At 35.5% G+C, this 19456-nt stretch overlaps 3 protein-coding genes across 9 annotated transcripts; 1 reads left to right on the top strand and 2 right to left on the bottom strand.

Moving 5' to 3' along the window:
* Positions 1-587: 587 nt before the first annotated feature.
* On the bottom strand, positions 588-10240 carry Usp47 (ubiquitin specific protease 47). 7 transcript variants are annotated; one of them, XM_071699831.1, is made up of 18 exons: positions 10133-10240; positions 8881-8952; positions 7650-7859; positions 7220-7541; positions 6929-7107; positions 6572-6746; positions 6388-6509; positions 6115-6308; positions 5807-6021; positions 5509-5732; positions 5262-5429; positions 4573-4951; positions 4127-4489; positions 3582-4022; positions 3252-3505; positions 2789-3154; positions 2543-2709; positions 588-2455 (listed from the first exon to the last, which is right to left on the bottom strand). In XM_071699831.1, exons 3-18 carry the CDS (start codon positions 7854-7856, stop codon positions 2305-2307), a joined length of 3927 nt encoding a protein of 1308 aa, XP_071555932.1. In that variant the 5' UTR covers positions 7857-7859; positions 8881-8952; positions 10133-10240; the 3' UTR covers positions 588-2304. The 7 variants fall into 7 exon arrangements, with proteins under 7 accessions (XP_071555932.1, XP_071555962.1, XP_071555956.1 ...); XM_071699861.1 differs by lacking the exon at positions 10133-10240 and adding an exon at positions 9804-10122; XM_071699855.1 differs by lacking the exon at positions 10133-10240 and adding an exon at positions 9923-10122.
* LOC139769110 (small G protein signaling modulator 3 homolog) lies at positions 10156-17361 on the top strand. The gene is made up of 16 exons (XM_071699892.1): positions 10156-10306; positions 11112-11304; positions 11785-11966; positions 12090-12188; positions 12299-12462; positions 12526-12736; positions 12876-13006; positions 13093-13326; positions 13418-13512; positions 13803-13948; positions 14056-14153; positions 14225-14404; positions 14795-14905; positions 15167-15477; positions 15555-15715; positions 15849-17361. Exons 2-16 carry the CDS (start codon positions 11236-11238, stop codon positions 16039-16041), a joined length of 2385 nt encoding a protein of 794 aa, XP_071555993.1. The 5' UTR covers positions 10156-10306; positions 11112-11235; the 3' UTR covers positions 16042-17361.
* Positions 17040-19435, bottom strand: LOC139769115 (glycerate kinase). Its single transcript, XM_071699905.1, has 2 exons — positions 19229-19435; positions 17040-19140 (listed from the first exon to the last, which is right to left on the bottom strand). Exons 1-2 carry the CDS (start codon positions 19267-19269, stop codon positions 17064-17066), a joined length of 2118 nt encoding a protein of 705 aa, XP_071556006.1. The 5' UTR covers positions 19270-19435; the 3' UTR covers positions 17040-17063.
* Positions 19436-19456: the final 21 nt, after the last annotated feature.

Below are 19456 nucleotides of genomic sequence, written 5' to 3'. Positions count from 1 at the left end.
CTAAAAAATATTGACTTAATTGACAATTAATTCATCAAACAATGCCTGTACTATTTCGTTAACGCGGATAGAATTATTAATTTTTTTTGTTGTTTAACACGTAGAGAGAGATGAGATTAGTAGCAACGAATTAAACAATTAGAAATTTTACTTTCGAGACAATTCTACCGATTGAATTGTTGATTAATTTATTATATAATTAATCGAACTTTTCAAATTTATTATATAATTAATCGAACTTTAGTCGAAATCGCCCTACGATATGCTATCGTAGCTAACGAGCTAACTTATGCTTCACGCACATTCTCGACGCATTATATTCAAAAACTGCAATGATTTTCTATTGTTAGCTATTCCAAAAGTTTCGTTTACCTAAATAATTGCAACTGCATTAAGTGTTGATTTTTCCTTATCGATTTATCCTTTTACATCATGTTTTGTTATAATAAAAACAGAATTCTGAATGTTTATATATACTGATGTTACTTGTAGCATTTTTTAAAACGTTCAATATATTTTTAAGAACTGGATAAGGATGACGAGGGTATGAATCGGGCGGTCTAATTGAGGCGAATTCAGACACTTCATTATTTCATTGTTAATAATTATAAATATAATTTGTTTCATAACTTCAGTGTATTATACAGAGAATAACCTTTGATCGCCGATGATTAGAGAGTTTTAAAATTACAATCTGTATATCCGTGTCCAGAGAGATGTATTCCACGATCTTACAATTATCTTATTCGCAAAAAAAAAAAGTTCAAATGTAGCTCGCTGCCTTCATTGTTATCTACCTTGCTAAAAGATAGTATCAGACATTTTTGAAAAGATAGTCATCGACATTTTTTTTTCTTCATTCAACGATTATAAAAACGATGATCAAACGATGTGTGAAACCTAGCTCCAAATGATAAGTAAAACGTTAATAGAGGATAACAAAAATAAATAAAGACGCAACAAATAGAACTATTAAGTTACCACTTGGTCTAGTTCATCAATCTTTCATCCTTACGAGGAAAAAAAATCAACAGGAAGCAGCTTCCAAGCGAATAAATATTGGCTGCTAAAACGATGAATGTTTCACACTTTCAAGCTAGAACACTACCGTACACATCTTCGGAACCCACAAGAAGCTATTTTTAGTATTTAGTATTATTGCAAAGATAATGCAATGATATGTATATCTCTTAAAGTACAAACAGTAATCAAATGTAATATTGAGTAGCAATATGCTCCCAAGTTTTGTATATCGGTAGTATGGTCAGGAATAAGAAAACGTGTAAAATCGTCTGTTTCTCTCACAAAATCTCTTTCTAAAAATCTTTTTTTTTTCTGTCGGTATTTCCGAATTTATGCACATTATTAGTATATATCGGTTAATTGAAAAATAATAAAACGTACATGTGATAACATATTTGTTATTAAAAAATTGATCACATTGAGTGATTTGACACATGCTGTCACACGATAACTGCCAGGTAAAATGCTATACAATACATTTTAGACTCAGAAATGATTGACAAAACTCATGGAGTAAAGTTTCATGAAGTAGCAAACCCATAAGTTTGATACGCTAGAAAAATACAAGTTTCATCATTGTGCCAGATAAGTGATAACAAAAGTATTGATAGTTTTTGTATATACAGTGCAGTTCTTATACAATACTAGACATATAACTGTTTCCAACAAAGAGCAATGCCTATTTTATAAATATATTTTAACAGACATAAAGATATAAAGATTTCTCTATGTACAATAGAGAAAACCGAGCAGATTCGCGAAAATAGTAGAGTAACAGGAACACAAGTTACATTGTCATGCAAAATATTGAAAAGTCAATAACACACATGAATTTTCATTAAATCAGAAAATTTGCTCATCGCTATTATTAGTTTTTTTTTATGATTAATCGTACTGCTCAGTTTGATTCTACAGATGGAAAACTGATTCAACAGACCAGGTGATATCGGACATATTTTACACTTCATATAAATCATTCGTATTCTAGAAATCTCGAAATCAGGTACGAATACCGGGATTCCGTGTTACTATATAACAATTCATGAATCCAAACACTTTAAAAAATCCAATAGTTTCAAGAAAAAGCCGAAAATCTTTAGGAACGCGGAAGCTTTGAAATGCTGAAGACTCACTGGAACACAAAACATTTGGCATTTGAAGAAATATCGATTTCGCAAATACCCAACACGCAACCATTTTATGTGCAAATGTTTTGTGTTCGCACATCTGTCTATTTAGCAACTCAATTTTAGGAGATTGGTGCTCTCTCTCTATGGACGATCATTCGGTATCCAAATATATTTTAAGTGCTCTCTCCCGACGTGGACTGTAACTCGAAGTAGTAGAAAGCGGTGTTAAGCGTGAATTTTCCTTAAAAGCGATCTCCATTACCTCGTCGGCATTTAATTGTTTTGGTTTTTCCCTATTGTCCCTGTAAAACAAACCAAAAAACTTAGTGAGATTAAAAGGTACTTCACATAGATTTAACAATCAAGAAATATAATGAATATATGCATACCTGTATAAGAAGACGGCACCATCTTCAAAATTGAAAGATAAACTATCGTGATGTTCACTCCAATCATGCTCATTTTGGATTCGAAGCACAGAATGGTCATATGGAAAACTACCTTTCCCCTTTGCTATATCTATATGCTCTTCCGGAATATCTGATATTGCAGAAAGCTAGAAAGAAGAACAATGAAAAATTTAAGTCCATTTTATCTTTTCATTGATACAAAGCGATTTTTTTTACACATCTTACTTTCTTTTTCAGTTCTTCGACCGTTCCATTATCCATAACAATTTCTTGGAATTGTCCAAATTGCAATTTTGCTGGTAACCACCTTTTTACGAACACGACAATCTGATCGGTGTCTGTGACTGTCTCTTTATCTGGTAGTTCTTGAACAATCATCTCAAATGTTTTCGAATGAAATCGCAGATCCTCAAACTTCTGTTCATTTAGAAATACTTTTGAGGCTGTCTTATAACACTTTTTCCTAAGCCGGCATTTTTCATATGGTATATCTATATCGTATTTTCTCTTTATTTCTGCCAATATCTCTTTCTTTGCATGTCCAATCGTCATATCTTTCGAGACAATCCATTCGTATAAAAATTTATAAGGCTAATAAAATTTTAATCCATAATAAGAAATTTTAATAACAATAATGTAACATATATAAAATATACTTTCTATGTGTGCAAAAAAAAACAGTACAAACCTCAATGGAGTTGATCAGTAGTTGGTATAATTTTACTTTGAATTCTCCGTTACGCAAAGCTCGTCCGAGTTTCACATTAAGTCTTTCACCATCCTCGTATGAATTAAGTTGCTCCGTCAAACAACTGCATTCTGATTCACCAGAATTTGATAGACGAAAAACTTTAAAGTACTTTACAGGCACACCCACAAATGGTTCTAAATCTTTCTTCAAAGTGCTCAATCTCATTCTTTTATCCACTAATACTTTAAGTACTGTAAAAAAGAAAGAGACGATTTTAAATTAAGCAACCAACAGTCAGAGTCACTAAAATTGACTTTAACGACATACATTTTTGTTGAGTACTATCTGCATATGGTGTAGCTCTAAAGTAATAATCGGAGTCGTCATCAATATCCCAGTTTTCTATTTCGAATTGCTTTGAAATCATATAGTCTTTATCATAGTGGCGTCTATCCCACGATTGTGGTTCAATATCAACACTTTCCGGTGCATCGCCGACCAACGTTTTATCACTATCGCTAAGGCTACTATCTTCACTATTACTTTGTTCAGGAGTGTTCCATTCTTCAGTTTCCCCTAACTGAGGACTTATATTTCGTATGGTGGCATCCTCGTTACTTCGGGTACAACCTTTCGAGGTTTCGTTATATTTCAAACTGGCATCCCAATGTGATTCAATAACGCCAAGTTTCGATGGACCACTGACAGACTTTTCCTTTTCTTCATTTTTATCATCTAACAATGGGATATTCAATTCTTCCAATGTTTCTACATAAAAATTATAATAAATTAAAATTTTTGTAATACGGCAATTACAATTGTAACTGTTATGTGACATTTATTTTGAAAACTATTTAAAAAGCATATGTCACCTTTACTGGTATCTGGTAACTGGACATGCAGAGAGATAACATGTTTGAAATTCTCTATGATTCTGTGTACTGTTGATTCTTGAAAAGGTTTGTTATTATCTATATCGTACATCGTTGATATGAATACTTTATTCGCGTTATAAAATCCTTCAGTTTGCAGGTCACTATCATCATTTTCCACTGGTCTAGTTTCCGGATATTTTCGCAATATTACTTTCATTTGTTTAGGATCCATATTAATAATTTTTCCTACGGTTTGTTTATACTCTTTAACACTTTGCGACAATAAACCTCGGATATCGATCGGACCGTCAATTACCTCCTCTCGGGTTACGTCTATGACAAATACTTTAGTTGCAACCCCTAAAACGTAACATTTGAAAAATATAAATTTTGACCGTAAATATTGTAATTAGCCATATACATCCATCCCGTCTTATACTCACCACCTGGTAAATACGTCTCAAACTTTTGATCTTTGCGACGAATTTCTAATAATAAATCGAATCGACGTGAAAAGCGCCATATATTTCCAACAGGTTCATGCTCTCGATCATCGTAACTACATTCTATTAAATCAGTATTATGTTCATAAGTAACTAAACGACACTGATCCAGACTCACTACGTTCTCAAGACCAAATTTCTTATACGCTTTCTCCGTTGCTTCGGCCCAAGTAATATCAGGCATGACATATAATTTGACATTCGTCAATTTCCCTTCTATCGGATGATGACAGTACACTTTCAACACAGGTATAGACATTTTCTTCTCATGATTTTTTCTATCGTTATCTTCACTTTCCTTCATTTTCTTCAATAGTTCCTACAAATAAGATAAAATAATGTATTAAATAATATAGTGTACCTTAGAAAGTGTTTTCCTATAAAATAAATTTTAAAAAGGCAAAAAACCTCTTGCAGTTAAAATTCCTTAATCATTGAAAAAATTTTTATTATTCTAGAAAAATAATTACAGTAACTATAGGTAATTGTATTTAAATTTAAAACTGTAAGTGGAAATTGAACAAATAATTTGATTATTGATTCGAATTGTACAAACTATTTTAATTCGAAGTGTAGCATACAATTTATTCGAATTTGTATCTGAATTCTAGTTTTTGTTTGAATCTTACCTGAATATGTCGTGGAAAATCTTGGGTTTGCATAGGTAGAGTATTACGAGCACAATCGATTTGCCTATACATGAGCATATACGCATTCGTGCTACTGCTATACGCACCGCTATAATACGCCCTCGAAGGTCCACCGCCATATGTTTTCTGGATATCGTCGTGAGTTATCTGAAAATATAACACAATCGAAAAAATTGTTAATAATGTCAAGAAATATAATAAGTTGCTTCAAAATTAATTTTTATACCTGAGTAACGCTTTGGTCATTAAAACATAACCATTCTTGTGTTCTGAAATCTTTTATATAAGCATAATAATGACCTCCGCTCGCACTGCCGCTGTGAATCATGATTGAGAACAGTTCATACATGTATGGGCCTTTTCCCAGCATATAAGTACTGCGATTCTTTTCATTCTCGTGATTATGCGTAGTACAACTCGATGTCGACGGTCCGTTGCTCATATCAATACCTGAAGATGGACATACACATCCTCTAATAATTCTGAAAATTGTTTCGATAAATAATTCATCCATAATATTATACCTTCATCATCGTCTTGATCATGACTGGCTGAATGATTACTGTTGGAAAGGCTGTTGTCACACGGTGCACAATCGTCATCTAAAGTACCGCTATCTGTCGTGGAACTATCATCGCACTTGATACCTAAACCGATGTCTTCCTCACCACCTGGAGATTCTTGACTCGTTGTAGACGCGATAAAAGAGTTCAAATTTAATATGTCCGGGAACGTGACTCTGAAATAGCATAAATCACGGTAATGTGAAATTATTTCGAAATTAGGAATAGAATTTTCATTAATCAAATATAATATTGTACAATTTACATACTTATCATTGAGTTTAATTCTGTGGAAGGTTTTATAATCAAAGTCAAACCGCTTGAGATGTAAAGTTAATAGATATGGAAATTTCGTAAACTTCAATCCTTTGTGCGCATCGCATTTTTTATTGCACTTTTCACAGTGATACTGATTAGTTCCTTCTAATGTTTCATATTGAACAAATGCTTTAATCGCTTCCTCCTACGAAAAGAAAAGCTTTTTTTATGTATATTTATATGTATAAATGTAAATAATATTTCAAATTGCAGCAATATATTACCACACTGTTATATGCAACATTGCTTCCAAACGGCCTAACTGGTAATGGGATATCAAGAAATGTATCTTCTCTTGATTTCTCTGTTCCACACTCAAGACATTTAACGTAATCGATCATCTTTCCTAGCGACATAGAAAGCAAATTACAGATATTTTCACAACTTACGCATAATGATATTTTGTACCTTCGTAAAGTCTATTGATTAGATCCGCTTGTTCTGTATTTTTGAATTTCTGTTCCAATGCATCGAACATAACTCTACAAAGTTCTTGAATATCATGCTGCTGCCATGCTTCGGTAGAATCCCACCCGAAACTTTTGGTTAAGGATGTTGTTTCCACTGCAGATCTTGTAGATGTCTATTTAAAAAAATGTGATATTATTAAAAATTATTTTGAAAACAATATTAAAAACACAAAAATTAAATTAAATATACGTTTAAAAATAAATTAAATTTATCATCTATATATATGTATATATATATATATATATATACATATAATACACAGATATAGATATTAAGATTATAAGCACGTTGTACCTGTAAATTGAGAAATAATTTCTGTAATTGATATGGTATGCTTAGAGCTTCATCCTTTTCTGAACCATCTACGTATTCCCAGTTGTACAGTGCATTACGAAATTCTGGTGTCATGTACAACGCTTGGAGAAGACTGTTCAAGTAACAAGTCATTGCTTGATTGACTAAACCGACATAGCCTTGAAGAAATTACAAAAATAATTATACAGATATATATTTAACAATACTAAAAGATCTTCGTTAATATATACGAATATATATTAAAATAACTCTTAAATGGTGCTTACATACTTGTTTCAGTTTTAATAAAACTTCTGAAATTAACTTCTTCTCTACCATCTCTACCATCTCTAACATCTTCCCTAACTTCTTCCCTAACATCTTCCCTAACAATATTTTCCTCAGTCCATCGTTGTTGAAGGGACGGTGCGCTTGTGAGATTATACGTTGGCAGATTATAATCCATGTTTTTCGGTGGTGTTAGATCAATAACAAAGGGTTCTGTTGGATCAACGACAAATAGAGTATTTTTCACTTCAGATAAACTCGGATCAACTGAGAAATCCACTCCAATCTGCTCCACCGTTTTGTCTTTCACATCAGACAAATCAACCTAATATTGGATATAATATGGATTAGAGTATTAGAACATATATGATTACACATCATATGTAGTATTAATTATATATATTTAAAGTAATTAAGATGTAATTAAAATAACCATTGTGCATGACGATGTGCTTAGAAGTAATCTAAAACTGTCCAGTTGCATGTGATAATGTTCTTCAATATAGCTGTAAAGTTCCTTCACGCGTGTCGATGCATATAAGGAAAATTTGTCGCTGGTGCAAAGTTTATGGTTAGCCTCAAAAGGTATATTAAACTGAACGACACATACTTGAGTCTTTTCACCAGCTTTGCAAACCATGATCTGCGAACAAAACGCCAAACACATAAGTTTCATTAAATCACATATTTATTATAGCAATTAAAAACATATATATATATATAATCTAAGAGTGTTATGACAAATGTATTGTTATGACAAAATAACTTTCTAAGAAAAATTAATTGTACGATCTCATTTAGTTCAGATATAAATGTAATCGTAGATAAGTACAGTGCCAAATTGTATCTAACTTTAAATAAAATTGTGTATTATTAGATTATAAAAAATAAAAATCTTTAGAATGAATCATAGTTATCGATAGTCTTTTAATAAAGACCTTTTGATAAGAAAATTATTACATTTTAACATACTATAGAACGAAAAAAGCACGTATATCTCATTTATTAATGGAATATAGAATTTGGAAAGGTGATTATTAAAAACTCATCAGATACTTTTGAGTTGACAAAATTTGGCATTCTGCCATACTGACGGCGGAAAATGAGCAAGATCTACGCAACACAGCAGGATGCTGCTCTGCGCGGCATGACACAGTACGGAAAGCCTATAGAGCCTCCAGCTATATTTAGAATGTCTAAACCAAGCTTGTGAAATGGCTCTCTTTTCTGAGATCGCAACCCATCTCTCTTCCCGCCTCTCTGCTTTCCTATTTTATAATCTTCATTTTTTTTTTAATCGCGAGCAGAATTAAAGTATCAAACAATTATCACAATTACTTGAAATTACTAATTATAAACTCTCATTTTAATTATTCTATATAAATATGGTTCTGCGTTATATATTTAGTACTCTTATTTAGTTATTATACATATATAAGTCAAGTCCCATTTTTTATTTTTTATTTCTATAAAATAGGAATTATCTTTATCTTGTTTTATTTGTTATTATAGATAGCACTGGCTTTTTCGAAAATTACAAGCAACGTCTAATTGAATAAAGATAAATAATATGCAACGTTTAAGTTGATTATGTACATCTAAGATACATTTTATAAAGAATTGAAGAATCTGGGGATTAGATTAGATTTTATTATTAAGCTTACCTATTTTTTTACTGGTCTATTATTGATGTATGCTCTAACGTAGAAAGCTTATTCCTAACCAACTGATCCAACCTGAAAATGTATAATACATATAAGTATAATATCATAAATATAACAATATATATTAAAAATATAAATCATCTAATTTGATGAATTAAAGAAATTAATGAGACAAATATCGTTACGAGTGACACGTGCCGTTCATAAATTTCAATTTTACCAAAATATAACTTTATATTTCTTATAGTATTTTCCACGACGTATTTACTTTTGCGACATGCACTTAACGCGCTATAACTCTGTTAGACAGGATAAATTTTGCCTAGAGCGATAAATATCAATCTATTCAATTGCAATAAGCACAACTGGTGTTTGATAAGTGATATAACAATCCGATACAGCAACATATAAGATAACAATAATTAAAAATAGGAGATTCTCAACGTTCAAGGTATTCAAATAAGACTCCGGTAGCCTCTGCAAGATATCGTATCCAAATACTTCGTGTAGAGAACACGGAGGGGCAACGGAAAAGACACTGTTTCAAACAAATCGGCGTCGACGGGGACGTTCCCGTTCTCATCGGGGATCTCTCGACCCGGTTGCATCGTGCCGCATTACTGGCATCGCTCGCGCGTCACGCGTGTATTACGCGCGTTATGTAAATACAGATATCTGCTTAGTCGCGCCAGAGAGTAATCGTATATCGGCGACAGTCGGGCCGACGGCGGCACGACACTCAGGGGATCGGAATGCGTCGCCGTGTCGGGGAAAGCTAGCTCTGCTCAGCGCGTGCACCCGCGGCGCGCGGACCGAGCCGCGATCGGGCGATCGTCGGAGCGACGAGCGACCGCGGATCCGCGTGTCGCGCGCGCGGAATGGTCGCCGATACGCGTTGCGACGACTTCCGAGCGGGTTATTACCGCGGCTGTGCGCGATCCGATTGACCGAGCAGATCCGCCGAGACGGCTGCGCGAGCGAGCGAGCGAGCGGACGAACGGCCGGCCGAGCGAATTTCCGCGATGACAGAGCGGAGACTGACCAAATGTGACCAAAAGAGTCCAGCGTCCTCCTCTCGCTCTCTCTCGCACTCTCCCCGTGCGTCCCCGTGTCGCGTTCCCGGCGAATACGTCGCCGGGACCAGCGCGGCGTGCCGTTCCCGACGTGTCCGACGACACCGTTGCCCGCCGCGGCCCGCCGGAGCACGCTCGCGGTTCGCGCCGACCTCGCGATTCAACAACTGGCCCCTTACCGAAATCACTGACACATGTGCAACGCACTCACTTTACGCCATGTTTTCCTACACGGCGCATCACTCGCTCACGGGAGTCACGGGGCGCTGGAGGCTGGACGGCCGCGGGTCGCGGGTGGAGGGAGAAGGAGAATTATCGGCCGCGGTGCTGCACCCTACCGTCGCCTCTCGGAGGTAACGCGAGTAACGGGATCTCGTGAATCTCATCCTCTTCTTTTCACCGCTTTTCGTTCTCTCTCTCTCTCTCTCTCTCTTTCTTCTCTCTCGATGCTCCGTTTCGCGTCCGGCAAACATAACCCGGTGCAATCAGAACCCTTTTCACGGCTTTGTATATTATAGTTAAAAAAAAAAAGGAAAGTGATGGAGGAGAGAGATAAAGCGCGACGTTGCATCCCCAAAGGAGGACAGATGTTCATTACAAAAATAAGAAGCTACACCGACCCTCTTCTCAATGAACTTACATCAATTAGCACGCAATGTTACTAAACTGGCTTTCCAGCCTTTTGTTTTACTTGCGCAGACGATTAATCTCTGTTGAATTTATCAATAATTAATTAATAATCATTAAAAAAAGAACGGCGCGACGAAGTTGTCAAAGTTGTGGCGCGAAGTGTGTCGCAGACGTAACATAACGTTTCTTATCTCCATATGATAAGAGGGTAAGCCTCCATAAATTAACCGACGTCCGCCGATTACTCATATTTTCCTTCCGGTGAACAGGATTTGCATGCGTGCGGTTAACCGAGAATTGGATTTTAATTTGAGGAACTTGGAGAGTAGAGATGAAAGAGGATGTACGAAGTGCGATTAAAATCTCGGGATATGAAATAATTTCAATTTTTTCACGAGGAATATCTATCTGCTTGTTATCAGACACGCTCTTATCGCGCTGTGTCTTCCATTCCTGCTGGATTTTGAATCAGGAGCTCCCAGATGACGCTACGTAAGTGTGACGCAGGTCGGTTTCTTTTTTTCCCAGTTGTTATGACGTTACTCCACGGTGCCGCACCATGGTTTGACAGGCTCCGACGTGACGAGAAATGTCAATGAAGATCTGACGCGTTGACGGACTCGAGACCGTAAACAAGGATTGTTTTCGCACCATGGACCTGGCCAAGTCGTTCTTCAACGTTCGTGATCACGATGGTTATGTCGGGAAAGACGAGCACAGCGTGAGTACCCGCGCGGTCGAGTCGTTGTGACGCTCGGTCGACTTCTGCTCCAGATTGATAAGCGCGTAAGATAACATGCGGAATCGAGTCCGGTTGACACCTCGCCGTCCAAGTCGTTTCTCGGAGCCGTTTACAATGGTTCTTTCAGCGTGTTAAAGTATATTAAATGAAACTGAAACGAGATGGTGAATAAAGTGCCCAGAAATAAATCTCTATATGGTTAACTTCAAACTTGCAATGATTGACAGAAAGGAAAAATGTATGAGAAACTAATAAAGAATATCGTATGAAAAAGAGATAATGGGAATAAATGAATAATATAATTGTATGAAAAATAAAAATAATAAAATTTGTATGGACTTGGGATTTGTGATAGAAAATTTAAGTTCTTCAAGAGAAAATTTAGATAAGCAAAGACTATCCTATATTGATCATTTACTTGCGTGGTTTATATTTGTCAAATGTAATTGTATGTTTTAGAAAAAATTAGAAACAGCTGTCTCTGAAGATGAGGCTGAAGTAGAAGTTGGAGGTTTGTGTGGAGAGACTTTGTCGCCAGCGCCTGGTGGTCCCTTTTCAGCGTTAACTCCATCCATGTGGCCGCAAGATATCCTAGCTAAATTGAATCAACCCGATGATCCGAATTCGCAGCCTGAATATAGGTAAAACTTACAATTAAATGTATCAAATAATATGTAAAACTTGGTTGAAATTCATAAAAGATTATATTTATAGACATCGTAGTATTGTAAAGTAATATTTATAATTGTTCTATATTGACCTAGATTTGACGAATTTGGCTTTCGCGTAGAGGAAGAAGATGGCCCTGAACAGAATTCAAAAAAGTTACTAGGAATACCATTTGTCGAAGATCCTCAACACAGGTTGATTAGTCATATTTTCTTCACACACTTAAAATATAGCTGTTACAATTGTATTTATAAAAGAGGTATAAAAGTATACAAAATTGGAATGTATTGATTTGCTCTTTTAGATTGCAATGGATCGCTCTCTTGGAATTCAGCCATAACAAAGAAGTGGCGGAACTCTCCTGGCAAAATATGGATCGAAATCTACCACGTACAGATAAATTACGTGAAATGGTTCGCAGTGGTATACCCCATTCCTTAAGACCTCAAATTTGGATGCGAATGTCAGGTATGAAACAAAAATACATATGTTAGACGACGAGTTATAAAAATACGTTTCTTTTAATTACAGGAGCACTTCAGAAAAAATGTTCATCGGAGATAACGTACAAAGATATCGTGAAAGCCTCGAGTAATGATGCATTAATGACCAATAAGCAAATAGAGAAAGATCTCCTTCGCATTATGCCGGCCAACGCGTGTTTCAGTCATCTCCATAGTACTGGTATACCGCGTTTAAGACGCGTTATGCGTGCCTTAGCATGGCTATATCCTGATATTGGGTATGGAGAAGTATATGATTAATTTTATGACTCTATTGACTGCGTTCCGATATTCACTGGTAGTAAATATCGGAACGCAGCCTTTGATAAGTTAAATATATAATATTAACATATAATTTTTATCTCTTGCTGTATCAAGTTACTGTCAAGGTACGGGTACAATGGCGGCATCATTATTATTACTTTTAGAAGAGGAAGATGCATTTTGGATGATGGCAACAATAGTAGAAGATTTGTTACCAGCTTCTTATTACTCTTCAACATTGTTGGGTAACTCATTTTACCAATCTTATAAAGTATTTGAAGTCAATGAAAATTTAGTGCGTTACGATAAATTATAATTATTATTTCCATAGGTATTCAAGCTGACCAAAAAGTACTTCGCACATTAGTAGCTAATTATCTTCCTGACATAGATCATGTTTTGGTGCAACACGATATAGAATTAAGTCTTATATCTCTACACTGGTTTCTAACTTTGTTTGCATCAGTTGTGCACATGAAAATATTATTACGAATATGGGATATGTTCCTTTTCGATGGATCTATAGTTTTATTCCAAATTACGCTTGGGATGTTGAAAATAAAAGGTATATATTTAATATATATTTTTTATAGAGTGAGTCTATTTTATAATAATTGAATTTTATTATAAAATACTTATTGAATGAGTTCTTTCAGAAACAGACTTAAAACAACTGGAGAACTCTGCACAAATATTTAACGCTCTCTCAGATATACCAGGAGACATTGATGATGTGGACCAATTATTCAATGTATATTTCTCTTGATATAATTTTAGAAATACGTTATGACAAAACCCAACTATATTTTAATATACAGAGTATCCAGTAATTATCGTGCCTACCTTTCGTAGGCAGGTAGAGCGGGTTAAATTAAAAGTATTTTTTTTGTTTTGTAAGTTTCTCAATAATTAATTTCTTATTAATTATTGAGAAACAAAACAATAAAGAACTTTTCCATTCAGTTTAACCCACTTTACCGGCCTACGAGAGATGACACGGTAATTATCGGACACCCTGTGTATTTGATATATATATTTTAGGTATCTTTAGAAGTTAGTGGGTCACTGACAGACGTGTTAGTCGAGACTCATCGACGTCGTCACTTAGCTTATTTAATGGCTGATCAAGGCGGGCTAGTAGGAAATCCGGATGCGGTACCGAACTTGCCGAAACAACATCTGAATAGGTATAAGTGATGAAAAATACATTATATATTCCTATTTAATAACTAACAATCACTATAATTAAAAATTCTTCTTTACTTTTCGTATATCCTTTGTGATACTTTTACAGACGTCAAATGAAGCGAAACAAATCAATGTTACAAACAATTTTATTTGGAAATGATGATAGTGAAGACGATGCAAAGTCTAAAAATATTCGTCAAACAGGTACATATGCAGCCACGTAGAATTTTCAATCAAATATATATTTTTATCTAATTTAATATATGAATTTTCAGAAATTCTAGTCGATCTGAGGGAATCTGTTTTACAAGTTGCGAGGCATTTCATAAATGTTGATCCAAAATTAAATAATGTTGTTCTTATAGCAGATTATACGATGGAAAGTCATGCGAAAGATCATGATAATTACGTCAATGTATCACGAACGCGAAAAAGAAGAGCAAAAGCTTTATTAGGTACAAATATATTTTCTATTGTTACATAGCGATATAATTAGAGAGGGATTGATTAGGAAGTGTGGGGATGTATTGGGGGAATCGAGATGCAGAGTTAAAGGGGGGGGGGATGAGGGAGAGTTTGGACAGGGAAAGAGGTGCGACAAGTGTGTCCATTAAATCCGGGTATATTTAACTTATTGATGGATATGGCAGAAAAAGTACTGAAAAAAGGTGGATGAGAAAAGGTGTGTTATAAGATGCGAATGAGGGAGGGGCATGTGCATAGGGCTGTATACGATACATAGCGATATAAATTTTAATAACCATGAAAGTAAAAATTCTCACGCAACTTAACAGATCAAGTCAATTGAAGAATGCTGCTCTGCAAATATATTAATTTTGTTACAGATTTTGAGAGACACGATGACGATGAGCTTGGTTTCCGAAAGAATGATATAATTACAATCATTAGTCAAAAAGATGAACATTGCTGGGTAGGAGAACTGAATGGCTTGAGAGGTAATATATTTACGAAAGAAATTTTACAGTATTATTTGAATATTACGATAAAGTGATTTTACGATATCATGAATCCTGTCAATTTTTTTTTGCAAACTTTTTTCTCAAAAATTTTTTAAATATTGTTTTGTCATTTTTTGCGATTTTTGTATTATATGCCTCTAATAATCATACAGACCATCAAAGTAAATTTTATATTATTTTCTCATCTTGTGGTAAGTGCATGATATTCAATGTATTAATCTAACAATATATTTTTAGGGTGGTTTCCCGCGAAGTTTGTAGAATTGCTGGATGAACGAAGTAAACAATATACATGTGCTGGAGACGACGCGGTTAGCGAAGCTGTTACTGACTTGGTAAGGGGTACATTGTGCCCCACTGTGAAAGCAGTATTAGAGCATGGAATGAAGAGACCATCATTTTTGGGCGGACCGTGTCATCCGTGGCTATTTATAGAAGAAGCCTCTAACAGAGAAGTGGAAAAAGACTTCAATTCTGTTTATAGTCGATTGGTGCTGTGCAAAACATATAGGTTGGATGAAGATGGCAAAGTTCTAACCCCAGAAGAGGTATGACAGATTATTCATTCACTCTCTATCATTGTTCTCGTGTATATATTCAATAAATAATCAAGGAAATTTTCCAGTTATTATATCGTTGCGTCCAGTCTGTAAATTTAACACATGACAATGCACATGCTCAGATGGATGTGAAATTACGTTCTCTCATCTGTCTCGGATTAAACGAACAAGTGCTTCATTTATGGTTAGAAGTTTTATGTTCCTGTGTAGAAGTGGTACAAAAGTGGTAAGTACATAAGTGTATAAACATATTGTCTTTGTGTGTATGAGAGTGTGTACCGTAGAATAGTACATACTTCCTGCTACAATTTATAATAGCATATAAAATTAATATGCATTAATACCTAAATATAATTTAGGTATCAACCATGGAGCTTCATAAATAGTCCAGGTTGGGTGCAAATAAAATGTGAATTAAGAATATTAAGTCAATTTGCATTCAACTTGAATCCCGACTGGGAACTACCGCCCAAAAAGGAACAATCACAGCCTTTAAAAGATGGAGTTCGCGATATGCTAGTCAAACATCATTTATTTAGTTGGGATCTTTAGCATATAAGATAGAGTTAACAATTAATAAGTCTATGCCACTACTCTGATTTTCGTCCAGAAATTTGGGATCTAATTTTCCATTCCTAGTCTCTAATTTAATATAGTAAAAATATCAGAATATATTTAAATATATTTTAATTTTTTAAAATTTTTATATAAATAACGGCAATCTTGAAGATTGAAGAGATTTTTATCATCTAAAATTTTGAAGTTTAATGCACAATAATGACTAAGAAACGTAATGTACAAATGAATAATCTCGTTTTTATCATGATAACAGTATTTATAGATGTTATTAAAAAAAATTTATACTTTATTAATTTATTTAATTGCACCCACGGATATATAATAAACAGTCGTGATAGAAGAGACCCTACTTACATATTAAATCTTTCCTTTCTTATATATGCAAGCAAATTATATTTTAAGAAGCTTTTTAAAGTAATATCTCTGTAAAAGTAATTCTGTATCTACCGAAATAATTAACAACTTCGGAGAAAAATAAGATATATCTATGAAATAAAAATATTTGGATAGAAAGTATCAGATAACCAAAGTTGTATCGTGTCTAGTTGTATAAATGTTATTATGTAGTTATATATTCCTTTATGAAAAATTAGTTTTATAATTCTTTATCATAAGAGAAGAAACGTTGATACAGTCAACAAATAATATAATAACATATGTATATGTATAAATATATTATACGATCTCTGTAGATATCTCTATGTATGTAAAGAGAATATATATTGTCATATCTTCAAGCGTGTTATGTAATGGGTGTTATGTAGTAAACATTATAATTTAAGAGATTTATTTTTAAGCAGTGCCTTTGATATACGGATATAATTGAAAAATATTATATATATATATATATAATTCACATTGTAAATACATTTACAATGTGAATTATCTATTTTCTTCCAAAGGAATATCGTTAAAAACGTATAATTTATTTTATATAACATAATTATGTAATAATGTAGGATTTTTCATAGTTATATTCTTTGTATATTTATTAATTAATCAAGTTTATGCTTTTTATTACAACACGGATCTGTAAAAGTTTCATCAATGATTTTTATATTAAGAAACGGTTTTTCCTCTTTAGCTTCAGTAGTTAAAGGTGAAATTTGTAAAAGTCTGTCTTTGTCAAATTTTAAGGGAGCACATGTAGCCTTGTACTTTTCAATAGTCAATGCGTCAATATGCAAATCGTGTACGTCCAAGATATCTTCTTCGTACGTTGGTTTGTCAGAGGAATCAATCTCGCACTTGCACAAACGTTTTTTGATATAAATAAAATGTAAATCCATAACATTGGTGCCAGTTTTTCCTGTCTTAATTAAATCCGCTCCCTTCTTGAAGCGCGAGTAGAAATTGTACGTGTCGTTTTCTTTTAAAACATTCTCAGGTAACATGCGTTCCACCTCCATTGTCTTTAATATTAAATTATCGATACGTTCATCAACATCTTCTCGAGGAGACTCTTTTGGACTACTACTACTGGACTCTCGTCTCTCTGGTTCAACGTTGGATTTTATTATAAATCTACTGGTTTGTCGGTCGCGCGAATCCTGTGTCAGAGTTTTTCTGTCCGTCATCTCCCGCTCAGCTTGTGCATCCTCTTTAGTAATCATGGATTTAATTTTTGCGTAAAAATCATGCATCACAGGCGCAATAGCGGGATAACCAAATGCACCTGCTGCGTCAGTAGGACCATCCTGACCATCAGTGCCTGCACTGAGCATCATCACATCGTATTCAGCGAGTCGCGGATAACTTTTGATCTTTGCCAACCAATCTAGTGAAAAGCGTAAGGCTAGCTCCTGATTTCTACCGCCTTTTCCTTTACCCGTCACTACAACCGTGGGTTCTCCTCCCCCGATTAAAACTATACCACCGAGATTGCCGATACAACGAAAGATTTCATTGACTTTATCGATAGATAACGAAAGTATCGGCACAGTCCGTACTCTGTCGTAAAATTCCTCTCTCCCCAGCTCATTTAACAAAACAAGACATATCAGACTCGTCATGTGAACGTACGCCGAACTAACATCCTGTACATTTCCTGTAACGTCATTCCTTAATATTATCGGAGTCAATTTCTTGCGCGAAGCTTCAAAGCTCGCAGCTTCAAGAGCCGTCCTATTGTTTCCTAGAATCATATTCGTCACGTGTCTGAACTGTTTAGCCGGATTTAACAGCGGTTTGTCGTTAAACGTCTCCTTGGACGTTACAACCGCCTTCAAATCACCCTCTAGCGACTGATACAAGTTATACTTCTTTAATATAGCGATAACATTCTCCGGTGCTCTCGGACTGTAAACGGTGGGACCGCTGGCAATTAAGTCTACGGGATCACCGACAATATCGGACAATATCAGCGTGACAACGGACGCAGGATAGGCCATACGTGCCAGACCGCCACCCTTTACCAGAGACAGCTTCTTCCTCACGGTGTTAAGCTCGGTGATATCGGCGCCCGCGTTCTGCAGCTTCTTACAGAGCTCCAGCTTGTCGTCCTGGTCCAAGACGGGCCTCGGCATATACAGCAAGGCGGATCCTCCACCCGATACCAGTACTACGAGAGTGTCCGTTTCAGTCAGCTTCTCGACCAAGTCTATAATGTCGTGCGTGGTGTCCAACGATCTACCGTCAGGTTGATTGTCGACACCACCCTCGCGATAGTCTATCCTGCTGTTGTATAACCTAGGGAAGCCAGATTTATCCTCGGAGGCCCAAATAGCGTCCATCGATACACTTGGAACGCTGACAATGCCCCTCTTCAAAGCGTCGCCGAGCTCTCGCTCGAGCTCCACAGCCATTCCCATAACCGCCTTACCGAATCCGACGAGATAAACGTCCCCTTTGAGCGGGAAGCTCTTGTCGTCGACGTGCAGGACGTTGTCGCGGAGTTTCACCCTCTTCCTTATGATCTCGTTCGGCGACACCGCTTTCACGGCGGAACGAAAGATATCCCGCAAATCGGCCCTCGACTCCGACAGAAATTTCGTGTCCGTTGCCATACTGCGATTTAAATTTATCGTACGCTTGGAAATTTTCAAGAGGTTAGGACGAAATGTGACCGAACGACTGGAAAAAATCAAAATAAACATAAACGAAACGTTTCCCCGAGACGTTCAAATTGATCTGATGAAAATTGCCGAGATTGCGCACTTGCCTGTGCAAAATGAACTTATGGAATATCATTCTCTTGCGCATTACGATCGATTCTTGAGCGCATTAACCGCGGCAAGGAGACTCTGATAACACCACAGCATGTTTTCTTTATCAGTAGTTTTCACGCTATGTTCTACGTCACGTGTTTACGAAATATTTAAATTAAAAACGTCTCGATGCTTCATGCTTCGTAAAATGTACAGTTTCATAACTTCGCTTGCAGGACCGT

Source organism: Temnothorax nylanderi, unplaced genomic scaffold, assembly GCF_030848795.1.
Source record: "Temnothorax nylanderi isolate EJ_2023f unplaced genomic scaffold, tnyl_v1.0 TNYL_tig0002_pilon, whole genome shotgun sequence".
Taxonomy (NCBI): domain Eukaryota; kingdom Metazoa; phylum Arthropoda; class Insecta; order Hymenoptera; family Formicidae; genus Temnothorax; species Temnothorax nylanderi.
The sequence above is the reverse complement of the archived record's forward strand: the minus strand, read 5'-3'. Positions and strand labels throughout refer to the sequence as shown.

What these genes read in the sequence shown, in the direction of transcription:
- LOC139769115 (XM_071699905.1), bottom strand. Translation starts at nt 19,269, where the DNA reads ATGCGCAAGAGAATGATATTCCATAAGTTCATTTTGCACAG. An exon ending in CATAAGTTCATTTTGCACAG is followed by an intron (nt 19,141 to 19,228) that starts GCAAGTGCGCAA and finishes GATTTTTTCCAG; the next exon opens with TCGTTCGGTCACATTTCGTC.
- LOC139769110 (XM_071699892.1), top strand. Translation starts at nt 11,236, where the DNA reads ATGGACCTGGCCAAGTCGTTCTTCAACGTTCGTGATCACGATGGTTAT. An exon ending in CCGAAACAACATCTGAATAG is followed by an intron (nt 13,949 to 14,055) that starts GTATAAGTGATG and finishes ATACTTTTACAG; the next exon opens with ACGTCAAATGAAGCGAAACA. An exon ending in GTAGAAGTGGTACAAAAGTG is followed by an intron (nt 15,716 to 15,848) that starts GTAAGTACATAA and finishes AATATAATTTAG; the next exon opens with GTATCAACCATGGAGCTTCA.
- Usp47 (XM_071699831.1), bottom strand. Translation starts at nt 7,856, where the DNA reads ATGGTTTGCAAAGCTGGTGAAAAGACTCAAGTATGTGTCGTTCAGTTT. An exon ending in GTTACCAGATACCAGTAAAG is followed by an intron (nt 4,023 to 4,126) that starts GTGACATATGCT and finishes ATTTTTATGTAG; the next exon opens with AAACATTGGAAGAATTGAAT. An exon ending in TCGAAGAACTGAAAAAGAAA is followed by an intron (nt 2,710 to 2,788) that starts GTAAGATGTGTA and finishes TCTTCTTTCTAG; the next exon opens with CTTTCTGCAATATCAGATAT.